This window comes from Capsicum annuum, chromosome 2 (genome assembly GCF_002878395.1).
Source record: "Capsicum annuum cultivar UCD-10X-F1 chromosome 2, UCD10Xv1.1, whole genome shotgun sequence".
In the NCBI taxonomy this organism is placed as follows: Eukaryota; Viridiplantae; Streptophyta; class Magnoliopsida; order Solanales; family Solanaceae; genus Capsicum; species Capsicum annuum.
The window spans coordinates 151,803,670-151,818,958 of record NC_061112.1 but is presented as its reverse complement, the minus strand read 5'-3'; the positions used below and the strand labels follow the sequence as shown (position 1 = coordinate 151,818,958).

Genomic DNA, 15,289 nt, shown 5'->3' with positions numbered 1-15,289 from the left:
CAATATTTCTCCTTTTTTTTTTTCTTTAGTAAATCACTCACAAAATTTCAACTTGAATGTTTTAACTTATGTCCCGATTTGACCGTGAAAATATAATTTTTCAATGTTAGAAATAGAGTTGGAATTAAAGTTGTGTTTGGTCATGAATATAAATTGAAGTTGTTTTTGAAATTTTGTGAGAGAAGTAGGAGTGAAAATGACTTTAGTCTTAAATTGCATTTATAATCTTTCAACTTTGAATGAGTATAAGTAAACATTTAAACTTGTATAAAAATAAATAAATACACATACATATCCTATGTAACATAATACATGTGAAATATCAAATAGAACACAAATTAAAGACGTTAGACATCACATAAAATACATACATCTACTTATTCAATTTATATAAATTAAATGGTTATGTGCATAATCAAATTAAAGTGCATAAATAAAAATTGAACTCAAATTAAAATATATATTTATGTATTATGTCGATATAAATGTTGATTGGTAAAATAAGGATGATGTAGCAGCAAGTAAATATCACATGAGAAAAATGAATTGTAAGGTAAATAGGAAAGACAACCGTTCCACGCATCCGACAAACTCCCGACCACGGAGAATGGCTCCTCTGGGAAGACACAATCAACAGTATTTCTAGAAATTATATTAAAGATAATAAAATTAGCTTTTAAAAATATAATTTACATGATCTATTTTAATTTGAGTTGATTATTAATTCGTCAATTTAAATAATTTGACCATAATAACCTATATATTCAGGTATAATAAAAAACAATAACTTTTTTTTTAGTTTAGTAAGTAGTCAGTTGACCATGAAAATTTATTTTTTTCGAAAAATTATTTCATTTTAGTGAAAAAATGAAACAAAATGTATTTGACCATGAAAATTTTAAATATAATTTTAAAATTATATTTAAAAAAGTGAAAACAAGTTACTTCTTCCATAAAGTTTTAAAAATAACTTTAATTAATATTCATTGTAAAATAAAATTCCAACTTCAATTCAACTCTAATTTCAAAAAATTATAATTTTTATAGCCAAATAAAGCCGAGTTGGGGTTGAGCTATATGTCTTATTAACTCAATCCATTTTAGTCTGCTAAATTCAACTCCAGCCCAAATTCAGCTCGATTTGATCCTTTGCCACCCATGGAGCAAGTTAGTGACACCCCCATTAATATCCTGCTTCATTTTACTTTACCTAAAATACCCTCTGCCATACGCCATCATCCCTTGGACAATTCCGTCATTTCAATGCAGCTAATTCACTATAAAATCCCCATCGTTCACCTCTATCAACTTTAGTTGCAAAATATAAACTTAGAACACAACATTATAAAAACAAAACCGCATAATATTCCCTTACCGGAATCTCATTTCACCATCACCGGCCGTTTAAACTTTCACTTATTGATTTTCCTTTTTTTTTTTTTCAGCTCGGAGGTCATATAATTAACCTCCGATCTGAAGAAGTAGTTAATTTTAACTGCTTCTAATTTTTCAAAGAAAGAAAGAACTCCTGCTGAATTTCGTGATGGGATTTTGTATTTGTCCTTTGGAAACTCCAGCTAGATTGCTGTGGAGTACTAGTTTCTTTCGCCATAAGCTTATGCTTTTCTAAAACTTAGTCAACTCTCTTTTTCATACACATTCCTAATAAAAAAGAAAAGAACTCTGTTGTGGAGTTTTTTTTTTAGCTTTTCTGTTTCGCCGGACACATACTAATAATAATATTCGGTGTGTAAATATAATTTCTACGGCGATCTTTTCCAGATCAATATTATTGGAAGTATGGGATCTGGTCATATATTTTTCGACCCGTCGTCATGTCACGGCAACATGTTGTTCCTTGGCAACGGAGATCCTCTTTTCCGAGGTACTGTTTAATCATTTATTTTCTCTATTCCAAGTTCAGTTTTTTTTTTTAATCCGCTTCATTGTTTGCTATCTTGATGACTCAAATCCACGCTTTTTAAGTTAATTATTGGTTGGAAATTAAGTAACACTGTCTCTAGAGAGTAAAAAAAATATTGTGTTAATAATTGACCGTGCTAATTAGTACTAATTCTAAAACAAATGGTACAAAATGAAACGGAGGGAGTAACTTGTAGGAGAGGTAACCAGCGATGGATGATTTCACGTACAAAGAGAGACGAACAGACGGATCAAATTATGATGCCTAAATTCTCTTCTCTGAAGATGTTGATTGTGTCTATGACAACTGTGAAAATAGTGGTATAGTCCCAAAAAAAATAAAAAATTATATTGTAACACCATTTTTGCATGTAAGTTGTAAAGGGTGGTCTTTTATAAAGTAGTACTATTTAGTCTTATATATATATTACTAATACACAGGACCAAGATCGTCGATGCTGAAGATGGAGGACTCCTCGAAGAGGCGACCCTTCTTTAGCTCGCCGGAGGAACTATATGACGAGGAATATTACGATGAGCAGTCGCCGGAGAAGAAGCGCCGTCTCAGTCCTGAGCAGGTTAGCATGGAGTAATTAAGTTATTTGAAATGCACTTTCTTTAACAGTTAGATGAAGTAAGTGCACGATTCAACATACTGTAACGTGTATCTACTAGATATCAAGCCAGTCAAATTTTCTTGGTTCAAATCTCAATTATTTTGCCGCATGTGAAAAGTTTGTCAAGTATAATTAGTTTAGTAATACAAGAAGATTCTCTCTAAAGTGTTTTTTAATTTTTTAATTGTGTTGGAACATATATATTTATTCACCACTATAGCATCAAATTCTTCACAATATTTTATCCAGGATATATTCGACCTTTAAAACCTGAAAATGAGAGAATTTCTTTTTAGCAACGAGCGTTTTCTTTAAGCAAAATTTTATACTTTTGTGGATTCGCGCTATTAGTTAGTTACTGAGCAATAAGTGTCCTTGGTTGTTGGGTACGTAAATGAAGGTGCACTTGTTGGAGAAGAGCTTTGAGGCAGAGAACAAGCTGGAGCCTGAGCGCAAGACCCAGCTAGCCCAGAAGCTGGGGCTGCAGCCCAGGCAGGTGGCTGTATGGTTCCAAAACCGCCGTGCCAGGTGGAAGACCAAGCAGCTCGAGAGGGATTATGATCAGCTCAAATCCTCTTATGACTCTCTTCTATCTGATTTTGACTCCATTCGCAAAGACAACGATCAGCTCAAGTCTGAGGTATTACCATATATATAGTAGCGCCTTCATCATACTATATATGTTATTTTTCTACTTTAAATCCTGTTGTAATCGATATTAGTGATACATGTTTTTCTAAACTCTGCCGATCTCCTGAGATCAGTTTTCTAGATATGTTTCTGACATTTTTATTATTAGGATGTCCTTAAGGCCTTAACTTGCAATAGTACTCCGTAAGGAAGAATTAACAAATCATGGATACCGGCCACCTGACTTGAAACAATTTGATCATTGATTATGTCCTAGTTCTCTTGAATCCTGATTAAAAATAATCATAACATAATTAGGGAGTCGGTTACCGTGACGATATCTGTTAGACAATTTACTATAGAAACATATATGCATAAAATAATATGATCTTATTCACTAACTAGCTAGCTAGGGGGAGTGCATGATAACCTCTATATAGAATATGAAGGTGTATGTTTGTTGACAATTTTTGTCGTCGGAGTAGGTAATTGGTAGCAATTTTAATGTTAATCTGACTTTAATTAGAGTTCATATTCTGTGTAACACCTGGACATCAAAATTAGTAGTGGGGAACCTCACATACAATATTCTTCCTCACCTAGAGAAGACAATTGTTTCTGTCAATGTCCATCCGAGTCACTCTTGCATCAAGTAAAATAAATAAAGTAGCATCTGTTCTAACCCCCCACTTTGTATGTTTTTCAATTACTTGGATTTCAATTCAAAAAAGAGAATATACTTTTGCTATATAGCTGAACTTGCTTTAAAATATGCGCAGTGATGAAGACCTTACTATAAGATATATAGTGGGTGGATGTATCACTATCAGTTACGGTACTGTTATTTGAAAGTATACTAGCTTTTGTTCTATTATTTCTTTTTTTCAACTTTGTTTTTTTAAAGGGTTATTAATTTATAGGAGTAATGGAGTTATGTTCTTTGAATTAACAACATATAGTTTTTTCTATATATTACGCCTAGTTGACTTATAACAATATCAACTCTTCATAGTTGGATGACGAGTCAAGATGCTTTTAAAATTTAAATTTTATTGACTGATGACTCTTATTCAAGGTTACTAATCCCACTTCTAATAATTGTGACATGTAGTTATCATTTTAGCTGACATGATAGTGTAAAATCTATAGAAGGTAATTGAACTTCACGATTAATTGGGAAAAAATGCAGATTGTTTCATTGATGGAGAAGTTGCAGGGGAAAGTGGTTGGAGGATCGGTGGTAAATGAAAAATCGGAGGCATTGGAGGTAGATGCCTTGACGACCCTTCAAGTGAAGGTGAAGACTGAGGACCGGCTAAGCAGTGGCAGTGGTGGGAGCGCGGTGGTAGATGAGCATAGTCCACAGCTGGTGGACAGTGGGGACTCATATTTTCACAGTACTATTGATCATGAGGAGTATCCAGGGCCTGGAGGATGCAATATTCCTCCACCTGTGGATGGTTTACAGTCAGAAGAAGATGATGGTAGTGATGATGGCAGCTGCCATGGCTACTTCTCTAACGCCTTCGTGGCATCAGAGGAGCACCACCATGAAGAAGGAGAAGAGCCTCTTGGATGGTTCTGGTCTTAATTGAGTTTTAGAATATTGTATTTCAGTTTTTTCGTATCTACGCGCTCTTTGTATGATGAAATAAGTGTTGTAAGTCCTACTTATAATTCAAACGTCTATTAATATGCTTTTGTATCTTTTATTCTCTTGATTTAATTCTGGTTCGTGATGTTTCTTCATATATTTCACATCTAGTACTTAAACAACGTTCCAACGTGCTTCATGCTTTAATACCAGAGAAGGAGCTCATATACTTGTAATTGATAAGTAGGAAGTACATGTCTAATTAACGTTAGGGATTCAACAGTTTATAAATAATCAATAGTGGAGTAGAATTTTTCCCTATTTGCAGACTTGTAATAATGTTTCAATTAAGTAGATTCATCAATTGAACCCTTTGCCTCCCTTTAGCTCAGCCCTGCTATTTTTTTATTATGCCTAGACAAAGTATTAGTGTTAGCTAAGTTGCTCGGACTCTCCAAAAATGTTACCTCACCCGTGTCAATCCGACATGCACCCAATGACATTTGAAAAGAGTCCGAGCAAAATAGAGTGTTAGTGCCGAATACTTTAAAAGCAATTACAGAAAACAGAGATCACTGTTCCATCAATTACTGTTCTGTATACAGTAGCAGCAGTTCCATGTCACCTGTAGGCTTCAGTTGTTGTCTAAATTAATGCTTTACTCACAAAATAACTACTATTGGAATATGGGTGCAGCAGTTGCTGCAGAAGCACTAAATTAGACCTTCTTATAGCCCATGTCATTTTGTTTTTGTCATTGGACCGCGGTTGTGAAAATGATACTACATCACGTTTACATACTGTTGAATAGATAACTAAGATCAATAGGTTAAACTTGTAGTCTGTAGATGAGATTATCACACTTTTCATCGGTACTAACATCCGGGGCTCTTAAATAAATAAATAAAAAGTAAAGATCTGGACAAATAATATGTATGGTCTAAGGTCTTTCTCTCCTGCAATAGCACACCTATTTTCGCCATTGAAGGATATCCTACTATCTTTTCTCAAGTACACAATGTTCTAAAAACAAAAGAACAAAACTGAACTGACTATCAACTATTGCAGCGTCCATGTGCAATGCTGGTATATAGTATGTGAGAATATATGTACTATGTGCCTACTGCCTATATATGCTTGATAAATACTACTGTATCAAATAGTCAATAGATCTAGGATGTGCTTTCTTGGCCAAATCAAAGTTGTTGAAGATTGGCCTAATTTGTGGCCAGTGAGGCATCCCATGTGGTGAAGCTGAGTGCTAAGTCACATATTTTTGTCCAATCATCATATATTATAAGATTAAAATAAGATGGGATGGGACATCATTCATGTCCAGTATGGTTGTAGGGTTGTTGAACTCACGTCTTCAGACTTCAATATCATGTCATCTGTATTATCGATTTATGATTAAATAAGCCAGCAAGACGGTTTATGAGGTTCTACAATTTTTTAATTTTTTTTTTTTTTTTTTTTTTTTAAGTATTTACATTAAAATGTCTGGTTGTAAAATTTCCAACATTCAAAGTACAAACATGGAAATCATCAAATGGCGAGCACCAAGTTGGAATTGGTCGCATCATTATATTAAATCAATCATGACATTGGTAATATAGTGTATTAGTTTGCAAATAACAAAAATCTTTACAACAACAATAGAAATTGACCCAATCTCACTCAATATCATAGTAGAAAAATAGTTAGTACTTATATAATTATTCATTTGTGGATCTCAACATTTACGATCAGATATATAGCATCATGTTGGCATTGGTGCCTGAGAGTATAATCAAATGATCAACGGTCAATGAAGTAAATTGAGAATTGTAAAGTATTTAAATTAGTTGAGATGTGCGCAAATTGCTTTTAACATCATAAATATATTTTAGAAGTTCATCATTGCAGCCTAGTTTTGATTCCCTAACGATAATCGGTAACTATATTTATTACAATACATAATTATCATTTGTGGATCCGAAAAAATGAAGTATTTAAGTATTATTTATCATCAACATTGTATATAATAACATCACGTACAGAAAACTTATATAATTATCATTTGTGGATCTCAACTATCCAGATTATGCCGTTGAATTACACAAACCTAAAAGATAAAATAAGTACTCCATCGTTTAAAAAGAGAATGACCTACTTTCCTTTTTAGTCCGTTTAAAAAAGAATGATCTATTTCTCTTTTTGTAATATTTTAATTTCAACTTTTCACATGACATGTTTAGGACCACAAGATTAAAGAGCATTTTAGTACATTTGACACAACTTTAATTTAAGGCCACAAGATTCAAAAGTCTTCTTTATAGAAATAGGTGATTCTTTTCTAAACGAAGGGAGTATAATATTGGCAGTCCGACCAATTTTTGACTCCTTGCCCTTTTAAACAGTAGACATATTTATCATGTAATCATTTTATTTTTGCTAATTTTAACAAGATCCATTAGTTCCATCACAATTCAAATTCGAATCCTAATGATATGCGAGAATTATTGTCTAATTAAAGTCTTTCCTATGTTTGGTAATTTTTCAATAAATACACGTAGCAGCAAATTAATTAGCGGAGAAACAGTCCTAATTAAATGATGTGGCACCAAATTCAAAAATTGCTTTTCTTCTGCTGAAAGGTCAGTTCAAAATGAAGTCCCAACTTTCATAAGCGGTAGATATATTCCCTCGGTTTCAATCTATGTGACATAATTAATTTTTGAGAGTCGATCAATTTTTTCTAATTAAAGTCCCCTTATGTCTTTTTCCTTTATAACAATAACATATCCAGTACATTCTCATCAAGCGGGGTCTCGAAAGGGTAAGTGTACGCAGTTCATACCACTACCTCAAATGTGAGATAGAGAGGCTGTTGTCGATAGATATTTTAAATTATTAATTATTGTGACTTAATATAATTGTGAAATATATAAATTTTATTTTAAAAATACTCAAAGCCGCTATGTCCAAATTTACAATCAAAAATTTAGAAAATTAAATTTTAAAATTCAAATATTGTCACATAAATTGAAACAAAAACAATAAGTTCCTTTAGATCCATTCTAACTATTCTTTTAACTCAAAAGAATTTATGTGAAAACAATTATCACTTTAAAAATTCAATACTAAAAGTTAGAAAATTTGTTTTCTTTCGTATCCTTAATATTAAAAGTATCACAAAAGAAAACTAGTCTATCTTTACACAACAATAATATATCATGTATTTTCATAAAGTGAATCTATAAAGGATAAAATGTACATAGTTAATATCACTATCTCAAAATAAAGTAGAAAAATTAGTTCTGATCGACTCCCTACTCGATAAAAATAACAGTATAACAAAAAAAAAAACGTAAACAAATTGTTAGATAATATTAAAAAAAAATAAAATTGAAAACGACAATTGAAACGAGAGGGATAGAGAATAAGAGCCCGTAATAATGAGCAAAGAGAGGGGTAAATTCGTCAACGTGAAATTTGCGAATTTATGTCCTTGAAGTCCCTCTGCTCCGCGGTCACATGTACATTTCCCGTGCTGCCGGCCCAAGTTGGGTATATTATACATACATATCATCAAATAGCGCCGTCCCATTCTCCTGTTACTCGCCTGTTACTAATATCTCTTTCTTTTATACTCTCTCTACTACTCACTCTACTATACACATCAAATTCTCCATTGTTTTACTAGGTTTAATTACTGAAGAGAAGAGTTATAAACCCGATCACTTCTCCGCATTTTTTCTGGTATCGTTAATCTTTACTTTTGTATGTTTATTTACTGTTTTGTGAAAGTTAGTGTTGTACACTCGATTACATTGCATTTTTGTGAATTTGTATGTAGTTTTATTGATTGTGCTTTGCTTTGAAGTTGCTAACTGCGATCTGCGAATGTTCGTTTTGCTGCTGAGATGTTTGTTATTCTAATTTAATACCTTTTTTTTGGATGGTTTTGTGTTGTAGTTAGTGCTTGTTGTAGTTGATTTTTCTGATCCTGTAGTGTAGATCCCTGTAGCGATTTCGTTGCTGTTAGAGATGTTATAACGAGGAGTTTTTGCGATAATGATTAGTGAAAAGGAGTTTTGGAGTTTGATGTTTATAATTATTGTTTGAATAGTGATTCAATGTGCTATGTTGCTAACTTGGATGTACAAAATTAAGCTAACTATGTAATTTGGGCTTAACCTAGGGTTTGGTTTTTAATTAATGTGTTTTCCTGTTATTTTTCGTAAAATGTGTTTGCAGCATGATTTGAGTTAATAGTTGTGTGATTTGTACATTGGCGATAACACTCTACTTAATTTACTGGCTGAATGATTTTCACACTAATGCCTCCAATTCAAAGTTAAGTAATGTTGTGCAACCTTAAATGTTGAAGTTCTTCAAATAAAATATTCGATTCTTCATTTAGAAACATTAGATCACTATGTTTGTTGTTCTTGTTGTTCTTGTTTCCTTCTCAAGGAATTAGATTACTGTGTTCTCTTTCCATTTCTCCAGTTTATGTTACATCTTTACTTGATAATGTGAGTGCCCCTATTTCATTTTTGGAATATTGGTTATACTAAATACATGGTTGCCAGGTATTGATCTTTAAAGAAATTAGTATTTTAGTCGTCATAAAACACAATTACCCATATTGATTTACAAAAGGGATGGGGAATGTGATGCTCAAGGTACTATTAGAAGAAAATGTATATCCTATTACTGTTGCCAGGTGTTATCCAATATCGACATTATTAATAAAGAGACATGATAATACGTTACTGATATCTTTTCTATAAAGTGCTAGATCTTGGTAAATTTTGCATGAACTTGGAAACTTCTAGTTGATTCTTCTATGCCTAAACTATCCGACTATCTCGTTGGGACAACATAGATGGTTTTTTTTTTTCAGCTTCAAATCTTTAATAAAAGCCTTAATAGCCGTGTTATCACTAGCATACTTTTCCTCTATGAAAATTCTCAATTCTCATTGAACCCCTGGGGGATGATTGAGAATATCTTCCATCTACTGTCTTTACCCCCCAAAATAATGATATCTTCCATCTACTATAATCAAAAACTTGGACAGAAGGACAAAGTCTCGATATGCCAATTAGTCAGGGGACCATGGAAAAAAGGAATAAGTTACTCAAGTGACCAAAAATATGAGAAAACGTTGTTGAGGTCCAAAAGTTGGTTCTAAAATCTCTGGAGTTCAAATATCTGCTTATTATGTTGCTTTCTCATCTTCTATTCCATGAGAAATGATTTCTTAAGTGCATTGCTGACTTGGCTCTTAATAACCCCCTATGCTGCTGGTGTTTCAGAAGCTAATCCCTATATGATGTCTGAGGAAGCTGCTAGAGATCTCATTGCAATACCTGAAGCTGGGAAGAACAACGAAATTTCCAGTAATGGAAGTGTTCCCGTGACTGGGGTTGAGAGCATTGATAAAAATCATAAAGACAAGGAAAGAGATAAGCCTGCTTTACCGGTTGGACCTGCCCTTAATGGAGACAGCAAGGTGGATACTGGGGCAGATGTGGGAAATTCCGAAGTGGAATACATCGAATCTGAGAATTTGAATGATGTAGAAGATGTTGACACAAGCCTTAAGGTAAATGATTCCTGATATTGCTTGATGTTGCATTGTGGTATTTTGCATCTGTCTGCCTTCTTTATATTAGTTACAGAAGTATCTTTTCAATGTCTTTGCCTTTCCTTTTTCATTTGTAGACACTGTTGACTGGGCTAGACTCCAAGGACTGGGTTTTAGTTTGTGAGGCACTCAATGACGTTCGGCGTCTGTCCCTATTTCAGAAAGAAGCAATGGTTGATATGTTGTAAGTCTAATTTGTCACTTTGGATATAACCTGAAAGATGTTTGATCCTTATGTTCTAGCTGGTTTAGACTTATCTTTCTATATGCTTTCCTTTTGTTTTGTCTGATCTAACTTATGTTCGCTACTTAAAATGAGCAGGGGAAATGTAATCTCCCTTGTTGTGAAATCTTTGAAAAATCCGAGAAGCGCTGTTTGTAAGACTGCTATTATGGCATCAGCTGACATTTTCAAAGCATACTGTGACAGCATTGTTGACTTGATGGATCCACTGGTAACTTTAACTTCTGTTCTCCCTTGTGACTTGTGAATGTCTTGGCAGTATATTTTCTCATAATTTTACCTTGTCCTTGTGCTCATTACGTGACTGTGTCCTCCTTGATTAGCTTGTACAACTTCTTCTGAAATCTTCACAAGACAAGCGATTTGTATGTGAGGCAGCCGAGAAAGCTCTAATAGCTATGACAACATGGGTTTCTCCATCACTGTTGTTACCCAAGCTGCAACCAAATCTGAAACACAGAAATCCTCGAATTCGAGCTAAAGCATCAAGCTGCTTTTCTCGAAGTGTACCCCGTCTGGTGAGTTCTAAGTTCTAAATCTCTTCCTTACTAAGATGCACCCTGACCTGTGAATTTTAGTTACTCTTTTCGTTCTTGCAATTTAGTCCTGCTATTTATTATTTACCCAGTTTGTTTGTTCATCTCCTGACTAAAATCTGTACCTTTGCCTATGTTTTTTATTGATATATCTTGATACAAAACTCAGCTCAAGAAAGAAATACTTCTTGAAACTGTTTTAATAATTACTTTACTGGTTAAGGAAATGACTAGGCAGTTTCTCAGTCGTTTGAGTGTATTGCTTGATAATCATAGTTAAATAGTTAATTATGGTTTCACCAACCAGTATGTGTTGTTCACAATGCAATAATTAGCCTCTTTCGTTAGACTATCCCCTCTTGGTGGTTTGTTGGTAGTTCAGCAATACATATTTGTTCTTGTTGAATGAAAACAAGAAAAGACGCTCAGTAAGTGAGACATTTTATCAGGCATTTGTGTCTTTTTATGTATGATCATATCACTCAAATATGATAGAGGAATAAGCTTTGTTTTGTTCTTAGTTTTTGTTTTGTAGGTGTTTCCCCTATTTCCTTTTACTACTAGATGTGGCCTTTACTAACGGCTTTGCATGCTTTGCAGGGAGTAGAGGGAATCAAAGCATATGGAATTGAAAACTTTATCAGAATAGCTGCATCCCAGCTCAGTGACCAGCTTCCTGAGTCAAGGGAGGCCGCTCGTACACTGTTGTTAGAGCTGCATAATATCTATGAAAAAGCACCCAATGTTGCCCCGCCAGACGTGAGTGAAGACCCAGAAACAATTTCCTGGGAGCATTTCTGTCAATCAAAGCTCTCGCCTTTGAGTGCTCAAGCAGTTCTTCGTGTAACCAATCTCACCAGGGAGGGTATTGTCTTTGGTTCATAGTATTTGTGCAAGCAATGAGCTATATAGTTCACCTTTGTACTTCCCGATTTTTTGGTTTGGTTTCTTATACCTGTATATACCATGAAAGGTTTGAGCTGTTTGCGAGGCAGTTAGACCATATATAGAGCTATAGATTTTATAGTGTCTTGAATATATGGTTTAGATTACATTACATTATACTTTTAAGTGGTGCACGAATGCTTGCTTTGCAGTATGCTGTAAACGTGCAATTGCTCGTTCATTGGTTCCCGTGGTATGTTTATGGTTGAAAAGTAAAAATGCATTGTTGTGAAGTCAAGGAAGTTTTTCATGATGGCTATGTTAGTTTCCCTGTATCTATTGCTTTGGGAGTTGCGACATTTCATCCACGGATTCCTTGTAACGATTATCTGGAGATCTCTTCGCTATCATCTTTTGTTGGATTAATATCTCTAATAGATTTGAAGATTTTCTTTGTCAACTCTCTTCAATTTTTTAATTTCGTGATGTATAAAGCTATGCTTCCGAGCTTTTGTTCCCTATGAAAAGGGGAAGTCTTGTTTGAACAGACGTGATAGATTTGTAGCATTTCTCCTTGTTGAGGTGATGGAGCCTTTAGGCAAGAGTTAAACGGCGTACAAGTGTGCTGAGATTTAGACAGCAAATGTGAGGATCAAGTGATTAATGTAGTCCATCAAGCGTCATATTCAATTAAGACTCATCCTGGATTCCAGGTCAACTATGCAAAAAGAATTATTTTTTGTTTTCTAAGGAACTCTAATTGGACCAAGTGCGTTGAAGTACTGTCTGTACCTTCATATGTTACGGGTCAACTACCTATGCCGTCCGAAATTCTTTTAGCTGATAGGTCTATTGTATATATTTTATATAAAAGTTCATCTCAGTCCTTAAAAAAATAATCATTCAGTAATTGTAATGTGTAAGTAATCTCTTATCTCCGTTCATCATTTCATATTTAGATCATGAATTTTCTGAAAGTATTTACCTTATAATGAAAAACCATGGACTAGGCGCTACCACCCGGGTTATAGTCTTGGCAATGGTGATATCAGTGATATTGCTACTTGTTATAGTCGTTGTTCTTGTCCTGCTTCATATCTGTGTTGTATTGAGGGAGTACAACAGAAGAATCGAGAATGTTAATATGGCAGAGAGAGAGAGCAACAGCATGTCCCAGGAGGATATAGAAAAGCTTCCTTGCTTTGTTTTTCAAGCCAAAGAGAAGGGAATTAGCAGTAGTCAAGTGGACTGTGCAATTTGTTTGGATAACTTCAAGGTGGGTGATAAGTGCAGAATGTTGCCACAATGTAATCACAGTTTTCATGCTGAATGCATCGATTCGTGGCTCTTGAAGTCCCTCTTTTGTCCAATTTGCAGAACTAACACTGATATTCTGACGGACTGTTCAATATCCATAGGAGAAAGCAGCGGATGCCATGAAAGTGGAAGGAATGCTGCAACAAATATTCCAGGAGGGCCTAATGAAAATTTAGAAATCCGAGGTTTAGACAATGGAACAGTTTCTGGAGATAGTCAAACGAGACAAGAATTGGGTTGAGAGAGGACCAAGAAATTGATAATTTTAATTAGTTGATAGCAAGTTAGCGACTATCTGGGCGTATAGAACTCATCTTTATTCTTGGTTTACCCAAACTGCAAAGAGATCCATTCAACGCACCAGATATTCAGTTCTCTACTTAGGGGACTCGATATTGAATTGGTGCTTAGCTAAGAATTTACTATTACCAGGATTGACACAAATTTTCTGTGATTGCTTGTAGTTTCTTAATGAAAAATTATGGTGTGTAGAGACTGGAGAGTGATGTTCTTTCTTTTGTATATATTCAGATACATTTAAACATCATATTACACAATTATATTGCACTAACTTGTGAGCTATATATGTGGAAAAGAGTAGTAGTAAGATGAATAATGATGAATTTGGGTGGTTCAAATTTGAGTTTATCTCTAATATGGTCAACAGTTCCCTCATAATCTTACCCATGCCGATGGTCACCAAATTAATGTTTATTACAAAGATTTACTTATAATTATCTTATAAATAACTTGATTGTCTAAATATTTGTGAGTGCATAAAATTACTTAAATTTGTGAACATATATTATTTTATGGCTTGACACCGATCTCTGTCCTCTAGTTATTGGCTTCTTTCTCGAATACAAAATGAAAAACTAACAGCGAAAAAATTCAAAGTGACAACATAGTACAATCTAATACAAACCTCCTTACATTTTTATCATACGTATGAGCAAACGTTAGCCGGCGTTCGACGACTTCTAGTTTGGTTTAAACCAAGAATATTCTCTTCTTTGTAATTAAACAACTACACATCAAAATCCTACCTCGTTTACCTTTTATGTACAATATTGAAACTTTTTTATGTCACATCACGCCCCCTCACTACTGGCCACCTAACACGTAAAAATACCTCTGACTTTTTCATGTTTCAAACACGTGAAATTATCGTTTGTTTTTTCGAGTGACAATGTGAGTTGAACCCTGGACCTCTTGGCTAGGCTGACATGACATCATATCGCATTGGGTCACCACCTCATATAAAAGCTCACACAACTTTCTCCGTGAACTGACAGAAGAATTTCTAATGGGAACTATACATTTCAATGCGGTTACTGCTATCTGCATTTTATACTTGATCAACACAATCTGCCTTGCATTTTCACAGCCTTCTACTGCTGAATGCATCCTTCAACTTGGAAAATTTTCAGCAGCTGATAACGCGGGGGGTGAATGCGGAAACTGGGGTAATTTCTTAAATAATGAAGCCTGTAAAGGATCATTTCAAGACTACCTCTATGCAATGGGAATCAGAGCAAATGAAACAGGAGAAATGTACCTGAATTCGACTCAGCAAACGAACTGCTTGACTAAGATGAATGATGAAGGAAATGGAGTTGATGTTTTTGGCTGCGGGATTGAGAAGCTCACAAAAACTGGTGGCAGGTGCTCAGATTTTTCTTTTGATGATGTTAACATGAAGTTCGGGAACAAACTCAGAAGTTTGAGTTATAAATGCCAATTTCAGGACACTGCTCATGACAGCGGTCATTTGTGTGAGTCCTGTGTAAATAGCTGGAACGATATAAAGGAAATGCATGCGGAAAATGACAAATACATGGAGGTTGAATCAGATATATGTAGGTTTTCAGTTTTGGTATCACTAATAAGTACTACAATTACCGA

At 34.4% G+C, this 15,289-nt stretch overlaps 3 protein-coding genes across 3 annotated transcripts; all 3 read left to right on the top strand.

The window, feature by feature from the left end:
• The first annotated feature begins 1,274 nt into the window (after positions 1-1,274).
• On the top strand, positions 1,275-4,875 carry LOC107860631 (homeobox-leucine zipper protein HAT5). The gene is made up of 4 exons (XM_047407587.1): positions 1,275-1,885; positions 2,365-2,501; positions 2,941-3,180; positions 4,360-4,875. The coding sequence occupies exons 1-4, from the start codon at positions 1,801-1,803 to the stop codon at positions 4,759-4,761; spliced, it is 864 nt and encodes a 287-aa protein (XP_047263543.1). The 5' UTR covers positions 1,275-1,800; the 3' UTR covers positions 4,762-4,875.
• A 3,347-nt stretch (positions 4,876-8,222) lies between these two features.
• Positions 8,223-12,365, top strand: LOC107860630. Its single transcript, XM_016706052.2, has 6 exons — positions 8,223-8,505; positions 10,071-10,360; positions 10,480-10,586; positions 10,725-10,857; positions 10,970-11,164; positions 11,783-12,365. The coding sequence occupies exons 2-6, from the start codon at positions 10,085-10,087 to the stop codon at positions 12,065-12,067; spliced, it is 996 nt and encodes a 331-aa protein (XP_016561538.1). The 5' UTR covers positions 8,223-8,505; positions 10,071-10,084; the 3' UTR covers positions 12,068-12,365.
• A 693-nt stretch (positions 12,366-13,058) lies between these two features.
• Positions 13,059-13,625, top strand: LOC107858398 (RING-H2 finger protein ATL56-like). The gene has a single exon (XM_016703048.2). The coding sequence runs from the start codon at positions 13,059-13,061 to the stop codon at positions 13,623-13,625; it is 567 nt and encodes a 188-aa protein (XP_016558534.2).
• Positions 13,626-15,289: the final 1,664 nt, after the last annotated feature.

Excerpts from the sequence above, each read along its gene's own strand:
- LOC107860631 (XM_047407587.1), top strand. The coding sequence starts at position 1,801 with ATGGGATCTGGTCATATATTTTTCGACCCGTCGTCATGTCACGGCAAC. Across the intron at positions 2,502-2,940 it reads GCCGTCTCAGTCCTGAGCAG|GTGCACTTGTTGGAGAAGAG; the intron begins GTTAGCATGGAG and ends ACGTAAATGAAG. Across the intron at positions 3,181-4,359 it reads ACGATCAGCTCAAGTCTGAG|ATTGTTTCATTGATGGAGAA; the intron begins GTATTACCATAT and ends GAAAAAATGCAG.
- LOC107860630 (XM_016706052.2), top strand. The coding sequence starts at position 10,085 with ATGATGTCTGAGGAAGCTGCTAGAGATCTCATTGCAATACCTGAAGCT. Across the intron at positions 10,587-10,724 it reads GAAGCAATGGTTGATATGTT|GGGAAATGTAATCTCCCTTG; the intron begins GTAAGTCTAATT and ends TAAAATGAGCAG. Across the intron at positions 10,858-10,969 it reads TTGACTTGATGGATCCACTG|CTTGTACAACTTCTTCTGAA; the intron begins GTAACTTTAACT and ends CTCCTTGATTAG.
- LOC107858398 (XM_016703048.2), top strand. The coding sequence starts at position 13,059 with ATGAAAAACCATGGACTAGGCGCTACCACCCGGGTTATAGTCTTGGCA.